The 19,830-nt window shown below is 43.3% G+C and overlaps 1 protein-coding gene across 1 annotated transcript in view; it reads right to left on the minus strand.

The window, feature by feature from the left end:
• Positions 1-14,192, minus strand: part of SMC5 (structural maintenance of chromosomes 5) — a 92,492-nt gene extending 78,300 nt beyond the window's left edge. Inside the window, exons 1-4 of the mRNA XM_087397491.1 lie at positions 13,805-14,192; positions 4,975-5,152; positions 4,719-4,872; positions 4,086-4,159 (exon numbers count right to left, since the gene is read on the minus strand). Coding sequence (XP_087253617.1) covers positions 4,086-4,159; positions 4,719-4,872; positions 4,975-5,152; positions 13,805-13,896 — 498 coding nt within the window. The 5' untranslated portion in view covers positions 13,897-14,192. The remainder of the gene's footprint in view (positions 1-4,085; positions 4,160-4,718; positions 4,873-4,974; positions 5,153-13,804) is intronic.
• Positions 14,193-19,830: the final 5,638 nt, after the last annotated feature.

Below are 19,830 nucleotides of genomic sequence, written 5' to 3' on the forward strand. Positions count from 1 at the left end.
CTCTCACTGCCATTTGCTATCATTTTCACCTCTCCTTCAAGGGTTAATCCCTCTGCTCGCATTTGGAGCCTTTTCCCTGTTGTACGGGCTAGATCATTGGGTAAACCTTTGTTGCATTGGTTCTTTCCAATTTCTGCAAAAGAGCCCTTTATTTGCTTCATTGCATTTTGGAAAGGCCTCGTGTTGCCTTTTGGGGAATTGTTGCAGCAGGTACACCTTGAGACAGCAGAGTCTTTTGTAGTGAAAAGCTTTGAAGCTTGAGCAAAATTTTGACACTTGATTTTGAGAGGTTTCCCTCCTCTTATTTGCCTTTCCAATTGGTGCTTTTGCCTTGAATTTCAGCACCATGACTAGCAGTCAGGATTATTTGTTTGGGATGCTTGGTGCTGAGGACAAGCTTGATGGCACAAATTACCCTATGTGGGCATACATGATGGGGCATTTTTCGATTGCCAAGAACTTGTGGAATATTATTTCAAGCGCTGAGATTAGAGCCCAGGCCTGCATGTAATGCTGCTTCTGGTGCTACAGCTACTGCCTCTGGTACTACAGGCTCATTTGGTGATGGGTCTGATGCTACTTTTGGAGCAGTTGCATCTTCTACTACAGGTACTTTGCCTCCTACTCAAGAGCAGATTCAGTGGGATGGTCGTGATGCGAAAGCACATGCCTTGATTGCTCTTTTAGTTAAAAAGGTCAGTATCCCTCATATCCGGTCTTGCAAGACAGCAAAGCAAGCGTGGGATCAGCTTGCATCCTTATATCAAGCGACGGTTGCCTATCTCCGCAAGCAGTTGAAGGACTTGAAGCTTGAAGAGGGTGGTAATATGGATGCCTATCTTACCAATGTGAAGGATTTGAAAGAGCAGTTAGCTAACATTGATGAGGTGGTGCCTGATTCTCACCTTGTTTCTAATACCCTTGATGGGTTGCCTGACTCTTATCTGGGGTTTGCTACTACATTGAGGTTATTCCTTTGACCAACTAGTTGCCCTCTTACTTCAGGAGGAACAAAGCCATGCAAACCGCAATGCTTCTATGACTAGTGATCAAGCCTTTGCTGCCCAGCATAAAAGCAAAGGCAAAGAGAAAAAGAAAAACAAAGGCAAAGGCAATGTTTCAGCTGGTAAACCCCCTCATTCACATGTTGGTCACTCCCATGATGCTTCCTCTTCTGGGGATAAGAAGAAGAAGAAGAGATGCAACTATTGCAAGAAACCTAGGCATGACATTTATGAATGCAGGAAGAGAATTGCATCTCAAAAGAAGAAGAAAGAGTCTAGTCTTGCAGTATATGTTCTCCTAGTCCAGATGATCAACATGAGCCAACAAACTTTACACAAGACCAGCATTGGGCTTTTCTTGTTACACGTCAGTATAATCCTAATGTTCTTAATGCTTGCATGACAATTTCTGATGTATCTGATGCCTAGTTCTTTGATAGTGGTGCTAGCAAGCACATTACTTCTTGGAGGAAGTTATTCAACTCACTTGAGCTAAGGAGGGGATAGTTAGATGTGCCAATAATGCATCATATGCAATAAAAGGCATTGGGCAAGTTGCTGTTACTTTTGTTTCTAGTGGTCTAGTCACTCTAGACAATGTGCTTTATGTTCCAGGCATTCGCAAGAACTCATCTTTATTTCAGCCATAGCTACTTGTGGCTATCAGATTCTCTTTGATGGTGTTCGATGTGCGGTCTATGATGCTACACATGCCTTTAACATGGTGTTGCTTGGGACATTGACTAGAGGCCTATATAGACTTGATACCTATGACAAATGCTTGGATGATGCTGGACTTGCAGATGCCTATGCTGTTGCTTCTTCTACCATGGCAGATACCCATTTGTGGCATGACAGGTTTGGACACCCCAACGTTGAGGCTTTGACGAAGCTACATAAGGATGGTATGGTTATTGATCTTCCCAAAATGCATATACCTTCAAAGCATGTTTGTGAACCTTGCTTGTTTGGTAAGATGCACCCTTCTGCATTCCCAAGGATGGGAGAGTTGGTGCCTCACACAAGCTATACTTGGTTCATAGTGATGTTTGAGGACCCATGCGGGTTGCAGCTCTTGGGGGATTTTATTATTTTGTCACATTGATTGATGACTTCACCAGGTATACTTGGATTTTTGCTTTGAAATCCAAATCTGAAGTTTTTGAATGCTTCAGGCATTTTATTGCCTAAGGTGGGCTGAAAATTGCTCACATTAATACAGAAAGGGGGGTGAATATATGTCAAAGGAATTTGCTGCTTTTTTTACCTCATGTGGCATACATCGTCAATGCACTATGTCTTACACTCCTTAGCAAAATCCCATGGCTGAGAGAAAGAATAGATCAGTCATGGAGATGGCTGTGGTTGGATGCCGTTATGTGTGCAATTTACATTTTGAACAGATGTCCCACAAAGCCATTGAAGACCATCACAGGTCATAAGCCCAAGATTTCTCACATGAGGGCTTTTGGATGCTTGGCATATGCACATGTGCCTTCTCAAACACGCACAAAGTTGAATGATAAAGCTGTCAAATGCATTTTTATTGGGTATAGCTCACAGAGCAAGGGCTATAAGCTCTACCAGCCCCGCACAAGCAAGTGTTTTGTCAATAGAGATGTATTTTCCTCCTCTATGCCTTTGCTGGACTGTCAAAAACAGCCCATTGTTGATGCTCCATATCTCTTTGACAGTTTGATGCCTTTGTTTCCGTCAAATTCTCATGTTGGCTCCTTGATACATTAAAAGACAGCAAGCAGGATACTCATCTGCCAGCCCGTACTAGAGCAGCTGTCCGCAAAGAGCATTCTAATTTAGTCACTTGTGCATTGGTTGCTATAGCATAGCTTGTGGCAGATATTAAGATGATGTTCTTTGAGTGTTAGCCACTGCTCTGGAATGTCCCTCAACAAAATGATCAAGAGACAAAAAATGGATAGATGCGATGATCACTAGATCAAGGACTTTGCCGTACGTATCAATATAGTCCTTCATTTGTGTAGTGAGGCCGTAGGTGGGGGTAGAAAGAGATTACCATGGAAGGCCTTGACACTTGTCATCATCCATGCAACATGGATAGAGATGATAGTTTTCTTCTTGATCTATTCTTGTGGCATCTTCTTCATGTTGCTCTTGTTGGTTCATTGTTACGACCAATTTAGAAGCAGTATGTATGGACAAGGTGAAAAGAATCTCTATCAGGGAGGGAACAAAACATGAAACCATTAGCTCCAGAGAATTGGATGTCTAACCCCATGCACATGGAAGTTTGAGTCGACTACTCTTAGATAGTGGCTTAGCGAAGGAAAACATTGGAGCTTGTGGCAGTTGCCCTACCAATCAAGAGATGATTTCTTACATTTACAATATTGTCCTAGCAGTCAAGATGAACCAAACGTCTATTGGAGTTATGTGCATCTCATAGTCAGTGAGGACTGATATGTGGGTGTGCCCGCCCAATTCAGGCTTGGTATTCCTATGACTAGAGGCCTATTCCAAGGCCGTTGGCACGACTGTATGGCTCAGCCTCTAGGGCTGGCTAACCAGGCCAGTTTAGGGCCAAAATTCAAACCCTATTCGGGTCAAACCGACCTCTAGCTTGGGGTCAACCAACCAGGCCTAGTCAGTTGACTGACCCTAGGTCGGTCACAAGACCGGCCTTAGGTCGGCCACTTGGCAAGCCCTAGGTTGGCCACTTGGCAGCCTGTATAAGGCCCTGCCCTGCCCTCCTCCCTTGTTCATCATCTCTTGGAGCATTTCTCTCCGCCTCACTTGGGAGATTTCCTTGCTGTATATGCAGTTGCTACTGCCTCATGTTTGTGTCGACTCTCTCTCTCTCTCCCTCTCTCTCTCTCTCTCTCTCATGCTCATGAATGCTTTTGCACTGCACCATTCTCACAATGTCTTCTGAAAACCAAAAGAATACATGGAAAAGCATACTTGAAAAGAAAGAAGAAAGGGAAAGAAGTACAAAAGAGGTTGTATATAAAAAGATAAGGGAGAAAGGGGGGGACAGGGTTTGGGTGGGGGGAGGGGGGAGGGGGGGGGAGAGAGAGAGAGAGAGAGAGAATGCAAACGTACTTGTGTCAGATTATTGACTTGGATATTGAACCGCTGCACCACCTCCAAGATGTCCCGCTTTGGTACAGTGCGACCTGAATAAAATGATCCAATCAGAATGCACTCATTTAAATTAAGAACTTCAAAGCTTGTGAGCTAGATTGCATGCACAGAAAAGAAACATAACCTTGCAATCTGAGATCCATAGCTGGCTTCTCTACAGATGGAATGCACACACAAAGACACACCCAGCCATTGTCAAACTAACGTGCCTTTTATGAATGGAAAAGAGAGATGGGTACTTGTTGTGAAAAAGAATCACAGCTAAGTGGTCTTACCATGGAATCAACGCTAAAGAAAAGGCCTGATGCCCTTGATAATAAGTTTCTTCACAAATTAAAATCGACCTTTTAATTGTGAATGGAAAGCAAAATGATCCCAAAGGCTCAAAGCATAAAATTACAACAAATATTTACCTTTAAAGGTAAATGACTTTACTCAGTTGGCACATGACCCTTAAACAAGTTACAAGAACCTAACTTCCCTAACTTCATGCTGTCAGTAACCAAATCAGACCATTTGGATGCTATTCTAAGTCCACTTCCACATGATCTAATCAAACAAAAGAGACCAGATAGATATGAAATGGAATACCATCAAGTAGCCACTCAGACTTGTTCTGCTTGTTTATTTTCCTTGTGATGACAATCATCTGTTCTGGTGTATTCCCACGAAGGGAGATTTTGACCCACCCAGACTCCTCACCCCGTTTTACATAATCGCCGATGCTTGAGGCTCGACCTAGTAACTGAGTAAACACGATACAAAAAAACAGAAGACCCATCTTAGTATCCATATGGCAAGCATTTCTAGTTGTTACTGCCACAAATTGGAAATGCACAAGACGAACCTGAGGCTCTCCAGCAAGGCCGATTGCTATAGCACAAACTAGTGAGCTTTTCCCTGTACCATTTGGACCAATTACAAGGTTAAGACGAGGTCCTGGCTTTGAGATTAGATATGAATATGTCATGAAGTTCTGGAGCTCAATTTCCAGTATGTTCCCAGGTAAGTAATCATCATCACCCCTGCAAAATAAGGCGATTTGAATCAATATAGCTTGAGCATCCCCCCCAAAAAAAAACATGCACTCGGCCTGACACCCCTGCCTCAACCCCAAGGGCCAAGCCCCCCAACAAAACAACCCTTTCCCGCACCCACCCAGAGGCACACTCATGCACAGAACAAGCATTTCTATCAGGCAAGCAATGATGGTATATTGAATACTACATTATACCTTGAGCACAAAGGGATCAGCAACTATGAGATTCAAATTGAGCAAGTAAAGGCCTCAAACTCTATCTACTCATCACCTCCATCGCCATTCAAACAGGAAGCACAAAAAAATACAGGCTCAGTGTATTTTCTATTTAAAAACTATTTGATTGTCAAGTCCTTGTCTTCACCAAGCCACCAAGATTCTCTCCAGTCACCCCCTCCCCCCCGCACAAAAAAGGTAACAGCTAGAAAGACCCACCCATAACATCATGCCATGAAGCAACACAGCGGCACACAAATGGAAGAGCAATAATCCACCTACAAAAAGTGTAATATTTCAAGCACAAACATAAAGACACAGAGTAGGAGTGCCTAGAAATGGCTAAGATGCTCATTTAAGCGGCTCAAAAGCAAAACAAATGCTTTTAAAATTTTAAAAATTAACCTCAAACGAAACCAATTTGAACAACAATCATCTGATGTACTAAGCCAACTTACTATGCTTCAAACATAAATACCTGCAGGGACATAAGTATGGCTCAAAGATTTGAATATCCCTCTGGCTGTTGAAGAACCCAATATCTAGCTTTGACTTGAGCAACAAAAAAAGCCTAGCAGAATGTTATTTATATAACTTCATAAGACTAGAATATATCCAATCTCTTTCATAGAACAAGCGAAAGAAAAGAGGAAAGAAGAGAGATTGTAGGCGACTTTAGACAATTGAGAGTAAAAGAGAAAAATATAATAATAATAATAACTTAGTAAGCAAAGCTACACTTCTGTTCTCATCAGTACCCAAGTATAAGCAGCCACTTGGTTTCGAAAGACTCCAGAATGTTATATGCTTTGCTATATTGTTTGTTTCAGAACCCAATTCGGGGATTTTGAGACAGCAAAAGCTCAATTGTAATAAGGTTGGAAAAACTCTTTACAGTCAATAGATGTGAAGAGAGAAACTTTTGATAAGTCCGCCGGCAGAAACAGACGAAATAAGAGGAAACTTGCGCAAAATATCCACTGATCCAACTTATAAGATCATGATTTTTGCAGAAAAGGAGGAAATATGGCCTAACTATAGCTGTAAGAAAATTTGCTCATGAGAGCAATCACCCACACCTGGACAGGATCTCACCAGTAACACCCCTTGGGCAAGCAGGTATGCCAAAACAGCACATATGACCTAGAAGTAGTCCAAACAAACACCATGTTTACATAGAATGCTCTGCCTACTTTACATCAAAATGAGCTTGAAAAGACTAGGGTATACCTTAAGAAAGTTTTTTTTCTCTCCTTTACATCAAAATGAGCTTGAAAAGAATAGGGTATACCTTAAGAAACTTTACATCAAAATGAGCTTGAAAAGACTAGGGTATACCTTAAGAAAGTTTTTCTTATCTCCTTCATGAAAGAGCTAAACAAAGTTGTGACTCACTTAAGTTTCTTTAATTCCCAATATCAAGGATCTAGAAACAAATATATCACTCTCTAGAAGCCCTTCAACTTAAGATAAGCACAGATGTGCAAAATCAACCACAGAGGTGAAAAATAGAAACATAGAATCCACAAAGAAAACTTTGCTGGAGTGGAGGGCAGAGTAAGAAGCCAGCCACCCAAATGTACCTAACATTGGGATAAATGGCTTGGATTTGCTGAATTTTGCCACAATAGTACCAAGCATTTATATATTGGGATGAGTCCATTTTAAGTAATGTATGGATGCAAACTGGGGATGCCTTCCACCATTCAGACATGGCTGTAAAAAATCAGTAAGCATGAAATTACTCGGAAAGGGTAGAGGCTCTTATGCAATTCGGGTAAAAAGAACATGCAAGATGCCCAAGCCAGCCAAAAGAAGTATGCGGATGGGCATAGGCAGTACTTGATTTTCAAGGCATAATGTGCCGCAGAAATTGATATGGCTCCCTAAAGAGTAATACCAACACTAAGCTAGCTATTATGGTCCTTACAAGATCATCCACACAATTGGGGAAGTAGGTTATCCACTAGAGCCATTATCGTCTTCCAGTATCCACAATGCGTTTCATGTCTCCTCGCTGAAACCAAGGACACAACATGCATGTTCTCTCACCCATGTATGGATGAAGGCCATATCCTCTACATCCTTGAGCGCAATGTGGATTTCAGAGACAAAGTACTCCGTAACAAGGTATTCATTAAGTACCTCATCAAATGGAAGAGATTACCAGAGGATGAACAATTGTGGCAGCCGAAAAGCATTGTGCAGGAGTACCCATAACTTTCGCCAGGCTGATCAGTAGCACTTTGATATTCCACAACCCTGTGTGATAGCCATAGCTTGTAAGTCTGAGGGTAAAATTCTTTGGCTGTAATAAAGGGGCAAAAGGGGGGCTAAGTTAGAGGGTTAGCTCAAGGAGACGATGGTTAGGAGAGGCCAAAAAGGCAATGTTGGGTGTGCTATATAAGCCCAACCCCATCCTAAGGGTCAGTACACATTGATGTGACATCTCCTACTATAATCTACTCCAGCCTTGCCTGGTGTAACATGTATTTGTATTTATGCCGACCGATTTGTTATGGCAGTGGATCATCTGAGTAGATAGGACTAGTCGAGCTAGTGCCACTGCTTCAGACCGCATCGAATTTGGACATGTGATACTTATTCTATTGCACACACATGTCTAGGTCCTAGGGGCAATAGAAAGGAAAGGGTGCATTAAGGTGCATTGAATGGTAGATGCATGGGTCATAGGCTAAGGGTAGGCGTAAATGGGAAGATGGAACTTGAGTGATCTTAAGGGACATTAATGAAAGGGTATCACCCTTTCATTGTGAATCTCACATTGCATTCTCTCTACAACATTGCATTCATCCGTCATCTCTCTCCCACCTTGCATGTAGGTCGAAATAGAAACAAGTACTCTCACGAGGGCGCTCTTCCCCATAGGAGGGCCAATCGGCATTCAAATTCTGCATGCATTGCAGACATTTGCATTCTCGAAAAGTGTGGTTTTTCACATTTGGTATCACAGCAGTGACGATCCACGAGCGGGACGAGAAGAGGGCGACAGTTGAGGACGATGGAAGTCGCAAGAGAAGTTGCAGAAGAGGATCTCTACCACATTGCATTCATCCGTCATCTCTCTCCCACCTTGCGTGTAGGTCGAAATAGAAACAAGTACTCTCACGAGGGCGCTCTTCCCCATTGGAGGGCCAATCGGCATTCAAATTCTGCATGCATTGCACACATTTGCATTCTCGAAAAGTGTGGTTTTTCACATTTGGTATCAGAGCGGTGACGATCCACGAGTGGGACGAGAAGAGGGCGACAGTTGCGGACGACGGAAGTCGCAAGAGAAGTTGCGGAAGAGGATCACGACCGACCGATCTCCGAGGTTCTGAGACAAGGGATTTTTCTGAAAATTTCTGGTCTTGAACGGTGAACGGGGTGTCCTCACGAGGTGAATTGCCCCCCCTCCCCCCAATGTGAATGTACCTTTAAAAGCCTTAAACCGTGAGGAAAAGAGATCCCCCGTTCTCCCCAACGGAAAGTCGGATCAGAATAAGATTTTAAGGGGGTGATCCACCCATCAAGTACCCCCTATAACGGTATCTAGAGTTCCAATCCGCTCAAAACAAGTAGCCCAAACGGAGCATACCAGTTTACAGCAGAAATACGAGAAGAAAAGCTTGAAAGAGAAGGGAAAGGAGGTCATTTTAAGTGTCTTCTCAACACAAACGAAGCGAGAGTCGGATAAGTACCACCAACTCTACAACACTTGACTTTTGCTGTAAAATAAACCTCTTTTTTTTTGAAATTACAACAAGACATTTTCTCTCTTGTATTACTAAAAGGAAAGAATGGAAGAGGAAGGGACATATAACAATGAACTTATTCCTTTTCCTCCATTATCCCAAGGAGAGAGAGAAAGAACACCTTCACCCCCTCTTGAAGAGGAGGGATTAGGTGAGAGTTATACACATCTTGAGTATGATAACCCACAAATAGATTTACAGCAGTCTCTCCTTCAAGAACCTCTTGATAGGGAGTTCTCCTTTCGTAATGAAAGAAGAAATGAGACCAACCAAGAACAAGGTGATGAGTTCACGCCTTCAACTCAAAGCCCAATACACATGGATTATAATCCAAGTGCAAGAGGAAGAGAGGAGACTCCTGTTGATAAGCTGATTTCCCAGCTTAGCAATATGATTGAGCAGTCCATTATGACAAGATTAGGGACTAAGAGGACTTTAAACTTCGGGGATGAAGAGTTGAGTACCCCTTCTAAGAGGTCCAAATTCCAACCGCGAGAGAGAATTGAGTTCCCCAAATATGATGGGGCAAGGGAGGCTGACAAAATCCTTGATTGGATTCGTCATTTTGAGCTATACTTTGCCCATCAAGACAAGACCGAGCAAGAGAAGCTTGCTCTTGCCACATTGCATCTGCAGAAGAATGCTCTAATGTGGTGGTCCTTGTCACAAACAGAAAAGGAGCCTATTCAAGAATGGGCTAAGTTCGTGGAGCAACTGAAAGCCACTTTCATGCCACCGAGGCATGAAGAGAACCTAACCTTTCGTTGAGAGAGGTTTAGGCAGTTCGATAATGAGAGTAATGCAGATTTTACAGCCAGATTTTGTAAACTCTCTATAGAGTTACCTGAAAAGAGTGAGGAAGATAGGAGAAAGAAGTGTTTAGCAGCCTTAAGCCCAAAAGTAAGGTACGAGGTTGAAATGTTTAACCCGACCACGCTTAAGAACCTCACTAAGCTGGCTGAAATAGCCGAGATGAAATTGAATCCGCGTAAACACTTCAACAAAGGAAATGAGAAAGCTATTGTACAAAATGTTAACAGCCAATCACATCCTGGATGGATACCATTTCCTTCCATGATTGACGATGAGAAGAAAAAGCTAATTAAAGGAGGGAAAATGTTTCGAATGTAAGAAACATAAGCCAGGGCATCCATGGCATAAATGTCCTACTCTATTAGCCAAAATTATCAAAACCAATTCTGTAAAAGGGAAAGGCAAAGCATCCAAGCAGGAGGGTGAGGCTTCTACCTCCTCATCCCAAGACTCTATGATGAACATAGAACCAAGAGTAAATGCTATCCATTCAGCCAACAATGGTATATGGATGTGTGAACTGAATAGAGAGTAGGCATTTTCATTGTAGAGTATGGACAGAGAATAAATATTTTTCTCCTCCGTGTAGAGCGTCTGATAAAATAAATAGGGCTGAAATAGAAGAGTTGGAAAAAGAGATTGAAGGTCTATAGTTTCAATAGACTAAGTAGCTCTCCATCGCAAAATCATCCATAGCCAAGGTCTACCTAGTTCAATGAAAACATTTGGGTGAGAGAATCATTTTAATACTGACCAATTTGTTGAGAATGTGTTTAAGCTTATGGAGCAAGTTACTGTAAAGAGATTTCAGCAGCTAAGTATTCATAAGAGGATTCTGAGCATGAAGAGATACTGAATAGACACTGCAGTGGTACTTCTGCATTTTGAATATTTAGCATCAAGAGAAACCAGAACTTGAAGATGAGATTTAAGTTCGGATTCAGAAGAGATCGTGTACTACCAAGAGAAGATTATTTGCAGATTATGAAGAGGAGATGCAAATGTAGAAGTAAAAGAGAAGCGTACGCAAGAGAAAGAGACAAGAGAGGATCCAGAAGAGGACTTCTGCCCATTCAAGCAGGAGGGAGTGTCATGACAAGAGAAATCACTAATCTATGATTAGTAGACATTAAAACATTATTATTATGTTATACGCCAATGGTGTAACATGTATTTGTATTTATGATGGACACCGACCGATTTGTTATGGCGGTGGATCGTCTGAGTAGATACGACTAGTCGAGCTGGAGCCACTGCTTCAGACGGCATCGAATTTGGACATGTGATACTTATTCTATTAATAAAAATGTACGCACACATGTCTATGTCCTAGGGGCAATAGGAAGGAAAGGGTGCATTAAGGTGCATTTGAATGGTAGATGCATGGGTCATAGGCTAAGGGTAGGAAATGGGAAGATGGAACTTGAGTGATCTCAAGGGACATTAATGAAAGGGTATCACCCTTTCATTGTGAATCTCACATTGCATTCTCTCTACCACATTGCATTCATCCGTCATCTCTCTCCCACCTTGCATGTAGGTCGAAATAGAAACAAGTACTCTCACGAGGGCGCTCTTCCCCATTGGAGGGCCAATCGGCATTCAAAGTCTGCATGCATTGCACACATTTGCATTCTCGAAAAGTGTGGTTTTTCACCTCTCTCTCTCTCTCTCTCTCTCTCTCTCTCTTCGTTCTGCTATCTCCAACCCACTCCTCTCCTCATCTACACAATTTGACAAGCCTCAATGTGGATAAGTTTTTGCAGGGTGAAATTTGCATGTAGGCTAATAAAGCAAAAAAGATATATCTAGATATCTTGTTAGACATGCTCGATGTGTTCATGCATCTCACAAAAAGACACAATTCATGTCATGCCTCAATTCCGGCCAGCCGTTTTGCATGCCCTAATGATTCCACGGTTGGCGCACAACATCAATGTGTACATGCCACCTTGACAAAGAAGTTTTCCTAGCACATCTCAAGGGTGATATCAGCCCATAAATGTCTCACGTCCCAAGTGCGCTAGCAAGCGAAGGCTCCTCTTGAAAATTTGTATGGTTTACTCCAACAACCTTGAGATTCCAGATCAGCACTTGAAGTAGATCAGCACGGATTTCATCCCATAGGTGCCTCCAACCATTGGGAACAAGAACAATAGTGGACAGGTTCAACAAGTTTGTAATGTAGATTCTCTTCAAGGGTACGGTCAGTGCTTGATACAAACGTATGTTGATCAATACCCAACACGTGGACTTCATCAGGCCCTTGAGTCAGACAGAGAATCAAAGTTCAGTAGTCGATTCTGGCGAGCTATCTTCAACAACTTTGGTGCTCTAGCAATTTCCATCCTCAATACAATGGACAAACAAAGATCTACAAGCAGGTAGCATTCAGCCTACTGAATTGCTATGAGAGTACTATCTTCTGTCAGTATAGGGGATACAACGAGGCATTCAACCTTCCGTAGATTCGGTTCCGTAGAAGGGGTTGTCATGGGTATAGTCCATCCCATAGACATGCTGCAGAGCTGGCATATAGGCCAGAGGCAGCCATAGGAAGTAGGGTGCAAGCAGAAGGAAGGCACATCGCAGCCAGGCAGGCTAGGATGTCATCACAAGAGGCTTTAGCAGCAGCTTCGGAATCTGTACAGCTGCAGCCAAGGCAGCCCTAACAGGTCCAACCAGCAGATCTCAAGATCTAGGCCCAAGGAGGGGACCTGCAGCCCCTTACGTAGACCCAGACCTGGGCAGATCTGCACAGACCAGGTCCGGTCTGTAAAAGGCATCTCTCAAAAGGACTGATCAGCCTGCATATGGGCTGTATAGAAAAACCAAGACACAACTAGGTTCTGCTGTCCCATGTGGCAGCCAATTTGCTAGCCATGTGGTAGCACTTTCATCTCTTTCATACCTACAGGCGTCACTCTCCATCACACTCCTCATATTTGTAGCTTACATGTGGGGAGTTGACCCTGCTATTCCAAAATCCAAATCACACTTTCAAACCTTGTACTTGCTATATGAGTTATTTCAATTTATTGTTTTGAGTCAATAGACAAGTTAGTCTCCATCCATGCATCTCTATCTGTTCGTAGTTATTTTTAACTGCTGAATTAAACTACATGCAACACACAGACCTTGTCTGCAGCCTATTCTATTTGTCCCTTATAACAAGCTTATTGCTAGCCAAACTTTCAGCTCAGAAGAAAGCTGCTTTCACTATTTGCATCCCCTAAAGCCACTGAAGTTTTCTGCCTGTTGTCAACAATGCCCTATGACCAAAAAATAAAGTGCTGCACATTGAATCTTTAGACAATCCTGCATGTACGTTTGCCTGATTGGCATTGACCATATGAGTGGATCTGGCTTTCCTTAATCATAGTGTTGTACATGGACTCTAAGCACGTGATTAACCACCCACGTTTGTATAACAGTCCAAGGCAGCTCGTTTTAAGCCATCAAAAACGCTTCTTGACATGAAAACGCCACCTTAAACTCCCCAAAAATTCAAGGAACTACCTGGGGTTTTTAACATAAGGAGTTAAGAGACCCTAAAATATGTTACAAGGTACCGTGTAGTTTAAGACTAGTAAGCATAAACGCGCAACTCAATTCCGCAAGTATGTGGTCATCAGACAACCTTGGAGTCTTAAGGTCTACACGGACAACGGTAATCAATTCGGTAGCACCTCCCTGCTTCAATAACATCATGGGGTAATTCTGCCGTTTTAAAAATGAGGGCATTAATATTTCAGCGTTATCAAGCTGTCTTCGAATGACAGCGGACCAGACGTTAGTCTACACTACAATGTGTAAAGCCAGTATCCATTGCAACGGATTCCGGGGCACACCTGCTTGCAACCCTGGCGCGCTTGTTTCGAGGTTCCTCGTAGGTTGTCGCACGCCGGAAGCGCTTGCTGGGGGCTTCATCCGAAGGCTCCATGGAAGAAGACTGAAGGGGGGGGGCTATACGAATGCCATAAAACTCGGCTTTGAAAGAGGAGGAAGGGAAGGGAGGATGAAAAGATTGGCAAGAATGGAAAGCTCCGCAGGGGCTTGATAAAAAAGGATTCTTGATGCTGTGCGACCTCGGGGCTGAGCTTGCGAGAAGCAGGATAGATAGGTCAGCTGAGAGTGAGCTTGTTCTTCTTCTCCCGCTTTAAGTTCCTTTGGCGGGCAACCTCTGTTTTTAATTAACTCTCGCTAATCCCCACCTAAGTTTCATTAGCTTCCCACAACGATTACACCCGTCGTCGCCCCGCTGCTCATCGGGCATTGCAGGTGCTCCCGTGGACACGAAAATTCTTCCGGGTATTTACGAGACTAGACCCCTTTTCTTGCTAACTAGGTTGCGGTAGGCAGCCTTTCCGTCATGGCCCTAACTCCAAATTGGACCTGAATCCTCACTATTATCCAATTGGAATTTCAGTAGCAAGGTCGTGAGCTTTGTCCAACACTAGCAAGGTCGTGAGCTTTGTCCAACAATTACGCAATCAAGTGATGGCAAGAAAGAAAATATGCAATTATCTCCCTCCTTATATAATAGATTTATGGAAAGAATGAATTAAAAAGTGGGTCAAATTTAGAAGGAGTGTTTTAGTCCTTTAAATCAATCTAGAATCAAGGGCCTAAATTTGTACATGTGGCTTAAGGAGAGCTCACAAAAGTTTTGCTTTTCTAGAAAGCACGTTTCAAACCCTTGGATCTTCATAAAGATCAACGCCTATAATTACGACACATGGCTTAACGAGGGCTTAGAAAAGGAAAACTTCCTTCTAGGGTGCCTACCGTAAAAATGCAACCTTTGGAAATAAATCTCTAGCTGCTTCATGACTTACATCTCTAAAATCGCTGACAATCATTGCGTGAGACACGAGAGCAACTCCAAGCCTGCATACTACACGGGGACGAATGCTGCAATCTGCTAGCCCCTACCAGCCGTCTGGTACATGGGAATGCTCTCTTAATTAGCTGTCGCTAATCCCCACCTAATCAATCTTTGGTTTTAGCTTCCCACCACGATTACACCACACAGCTCCACGTTGTCGCCCCGTGTCCGCGTGTCGGTGCGAGCGCTTGCTCTCGTCCACCATTGACTCATTTGGAATGAGGTTCTTGGTTCAAGCTCGAGCAATGATGGAAGAAGGAAGTTTCACAATCAAAAAGTTCAATGGTAAGAAGTACCAGCATTACAAGATGCAGATTGAGGATTATCTATACCAAACCAAAGGACCTTTTCTTGCCATTAGGTGTGATAGCAAAGAAGCCTTCCAATATGTCAGTTGAATACTGGGAGATTCTTGATAGAAAGGCACTAGGAACAATACCAGTGTGTTTGGTAGTGTTAGTGGCTTTCAACGTCCTTCATCAAAAGACAACAAAGGACTTGATGAGCAAGTTGGATACATAGTGTGAAAAACCATCAGCTCTTCTACAAAGTATTTCTTATGAAGCATTTATTCACTGAGTCTTAGCCTACCCATAAGGCTAGGAATAATTTCTCTTAGGAATCAATAGCTCAACTAATATTCACGGACCCTTAAAGAACCGGATGATTTCAGCTTCTTATCGACCTCCCACACATCCTTACAACCTGGCTCTGATACCAATGTTATCTTTTAGAGCAACAAACGACAATGAAACAAGTTTTGGATCTCACATGAAATATAGAAGAAACAAGAGACAGGCAACAGAGACCCAAAGCCAATCTTTACTAATTCAAATACTCAAGACTTAGGACCAAATTGTAGCTCACCCCGATTGGGTTTGTTGCTACTTATATAAGAGCAACCAAACCTACAAGATTCCATCAGTGATTCTTGCCCTTTTCATTGATTACAAGGTCCATAAAAAAGTAGTAGTGCCTGATTCTCACCCTTTTCTCCTCATTAATCAAATTTTTTGTCAAATATTACAAAAGGAACCATGTAGTTTCCTAGACTCCTTTGCAAATCACAATCAAATAGTGGTAGCACCCAAAGATAAATTGAAAAGCACATTCATATAAATGTTTAGGGTTTTTGGTAGCCATGTGATGCCTCTTAGGTTGTGCAATGCACCAATAACTTATCAAATATTCATGAATGATTCATTCAAGAATCTACTTTCTAATGGCCTAAAGATATTCATGGATGATCTTGGTAATGCTAAACTATCAAAACCATTTACTTGCCTTAATCCCAAGATATGCATGTTTGGATTCCCTTATGGATTATTTCTAGGACATGTTATTAGTAATAGAGGGATTGCATCTGATTCCAAAAAAAGTGTGAGGCATAATGGTGCTACATATTCCATGGAGTGTCCCTCTTCTACAAAGCTTTTTGGGAACCATGGGGTGGGTGCCTCGACCTTACCACTTCCTCAATTTTTAAATAAATATAAAGAGTTCAATTAGGGAAAGGACCAAGGTCAATCCTTTGAGGAACTCAAGTTGATGTTGGAGAAATCTCCCATTTTGGTTTGACCAAACTACAATAAGTACTCTTTCATATTTAGAACAATAGGGACATAGAACATCACGTGTTGTTTAGCTCAATGTCATGATTCAAAAGTGTATGATCCTTATTTTTTGTAGTCACAAACAACAATCTATCGAGTCATGGTACGCTCAAGCAAAGAAGTTATGTTAGGCTATCATATATCTCAAGCATGGTATGCTCAAGCAAAGACATTATGTTAGGCTATCATATATAATGGACTCAAAATTTGTCTCACTATATACAAAAATTGAAAACTATTTTCTTTGTAAAATATGAAGTCTTGAACTAATGATGAACGAGTTAAAACCTCTTGATAGGTTAATGAAATGAATAGTTATCCTAGAGGATTTTAATCACGAGAGTCAAACAAAACTGCCTATCTTATTGTCAGTATTGGAATGTTGGATAATATGTGACAATCCATTAATTGATTTATATGAGGACCTAGAAGTTCTTGCACAGATAAGAAAAGACGAATTAGGTTGGTCGAGAGAAGATTTAATTAGGATCGATACATTTCCTCATTAGTATTTGACCATTGCCCAATATCTTTGAACCAATGAGATTCCATGAGGATATGACAAAGCAAAAAATGCAAGCTAATAATATAGGCATAAGTATTATAGGGGGACATATTTTATAGAAGGGTTCCTGAGGGAGTGTATTGTTGATATGTAACAACAAATGAAATCCCTTTAATTCTTAAGGAATTCCATGATTCACCTTATGGAAGACACTTTGTTGGGTAGATAACTCAAACAGTCCTACTAGGTGCTTGGGTATTGGTTTCCCACCCTAGTGGAGGATTTTCATGAACATGTTAAATTCTATGATGTGTGTCAAAGAGTGGAGAGAATAAATCACTTACTCCTATAATGAGGATTTTCATGAACTTGTTAAATTCTATGATGTGTGTCAAAGAGTGGAGAGAATAAATCACTTACTCCTATAATGACCCTCCTCCCTTTAAAAAAATGTGAAATAGACTTTGTAGGGATGATTGCTCTCTAGTATCTCCATCAAGCAAGAGGTATTGGTACCTATTGATAATTTCATGAAATGGTGAGAAGAAATTGCCTCTACAAATATAATGAATCTATACTATCCAAATTTTCATCAATTGAATAGTTTCCCAATTTGGTGCACCAAGAGAAATAGTCATAGATAGAGGAATACAAAGTGATTGAAGGAATTCTTGAGAGGCTGTTTATTGTTCATTGGTCAGTTATGCCTTTTTCACGAAATGGTTAGAAGCAATGGCCACTAATGAAATGATGAAGCTGTAGTGTCCAAATTTTTCTTAAATTGAATAGTTTCCCAATTTGGTGCATCAAGAGAAATAGTCATGGCAACTTCGTTGGCAACTACATGTTCAGGTTCTATTAGATCTCTCAGCTCATCTTTGAGCAAGAATGAAGAGTGAAAGCTGCATGCGGACCTGGCTACTCTTGCTGCCCGCCATCGCCATCTTGCCTCTAATCTCCGCCTCACCTCTACCCCCGCCTCAGTCACCATTCCACCTCACCTCTTCTCTGCCTCGACCGTCACTCCACCCCGTCTCCTCTCCACCCTCCTCCCGATGCCTTCCACTACCTCACCATCTCTCCCTCCTTTGCCTCCCCTTCCTCCTTCTGCTCACCCTGCCCGATGCCGCCTTCTTTTCACCACCTCTCGCCCCTTCACACCTTCACCCTTGCCTCCTTTCTCGCCCCCTCTTGCCTCCTCTCTGCCCCCCCTGCTTCCTTCCCCCTCCGCCTCCCTTTCGCCCTCTTTCTGACCCCCCCGGACTACTCTCCATCTTGCCCACTCCGCTTCTCCTTTTCATCCCCCTTCTTTGCCTCTGCCCTCCTGCATTGCCCATTTCCCCTTGCCCCACCTCCCCCCCTTTTTCCTTCCTCTCTTCACCAGCCAGCATGAGCATTTGTGTTTGTCAAAAGGAAGAAGATCTTGGTGGTGACCTTTGGTCTGCTGGCCAGAGGGACTCTATGGCAGCGCCCTTGAATCCCACAGTCGTTAAGGTCCTTCTTTCTCTAGCCAACAAACAACAGGTTCAGCAAGTAGTTCAATCTCTTCAGGACAAGGCGATTGTGGGCAGAATACCCACAAGGCGACAAGTGCGAGAGTGGATCCAAGCAAGCTTGACACTAGAGGGCGACCACATTCAGGAGGTCACCATCTATGGGAGAGGTGTCTTCCTCATCCAGCTGAGCTCCCCTGATACAGCCTTGACACTTGTGGAGCAGAGCCCCATCCTCCTTGGCCCGCATCTGGTGTACCTCTTTCCTTGGTACCATGGCTTTACAGTGGAGGACATGGACACGACACACCATGTTCCCCACTTCCCAGGGCTCCCAAAAGGAGTACAGAGCCATCCTCCCCTCCATTGGTTGGGCATTTGGCACAGTGCTCGAGTCTCCACTAGATTCAGTAGTAGTAGTGGTAGCACATGACGGGGTCCCTAAGATCAGCAGACTAGTGGTTGAGAGCCCAGAGTCCCTCCTAGAGTTGATTCTTCTAGAGACCCCTTGAAGGGGATACACTTTGCCAACGAGTGGAGATTTGTGGGTTACTAGGTCAGTGTATCCGTTGCAGACTAATGGGTCACTTAGCCAAAGATTTCCCCCAGCTGAGTGCCTCCCCCCCCCCCCCATCCCCATAGAGCAAGAAGAGTCAACAGGCCTAAGTCAAGCGCAAAAGAAACCAAGCAAAATAGGCCCACAAGCACCGCAGGCAGAGGGCCAAACGCAGAGAGAGGGACAAGGTTGATCGAGAGGCCTCGAAGGAGGAATAGCATGAGCCACCTCCCTTAGTGGAAGGGGCCACTGCCCAGTCAGATGATCCTCCTGTTTAGGAGGTTCAGCCTTCGCACTCACCCTTGCATCAACAATGATCCCTAGGAGCTCTAGATGCGGCGATGGTGGAAGCCGCGGACGCTAGCCAAACAGCGGCTGCGGAGGAGTGGATCCAGATCCCCAATGAGCCTGATTAGTAGGAGGGGGGGCCTGCGGTCATCCTTATCCCTCCTCCTCCCCCTCCCCCTCCAGATCCCTCCCCCTCTTCCTTTCCACTTCCCCCCCCCCCCCCCAGGGTTCCCCTCCCCCTGCTATGATCACTCTCACCACCCGCCCCTCGCTCCCCTACCTTCCCCACCGCCCCCCTCTCCACCTCCGCAGCATGTTCTTCCACCTCGACACCCCTGTCAACCAGGCAAGGGAAAGATGGCGCCCCCTTTTGCTTCCTCATCGCAGCCGCTGGTCCATTCAGGGAGGGTCCTGAGGGATGGGGCTCGTCCTCCCGGTCAATAGTTTCCAACCTCCAACTTGGGTATCCCTTACCATGGGACTTTTGGAGGTTAGGACCCTAGAACTATCTGGAGATTCTAGACTCATATCCTC

The sequence above is a fragment of the Dipteris shenzhenensis genome, chromosome 26 (assembly GCF_047967505.1).
Source record: "Dipteris shenzhenensis isolate YYH24624 ecotype China chromosome 26, Dip_SZ_1.0, whole genome shotgun sequence".
In the NCBI taxonomy this organism is placed as follows: domain Eukaryota; kingdom Viridiplantae; phylum Streptophyta; class Polypodiopsida; order Gleicheniales; family Dipteridaceae; genus Dipteris; species Dipteris shenzhenensis.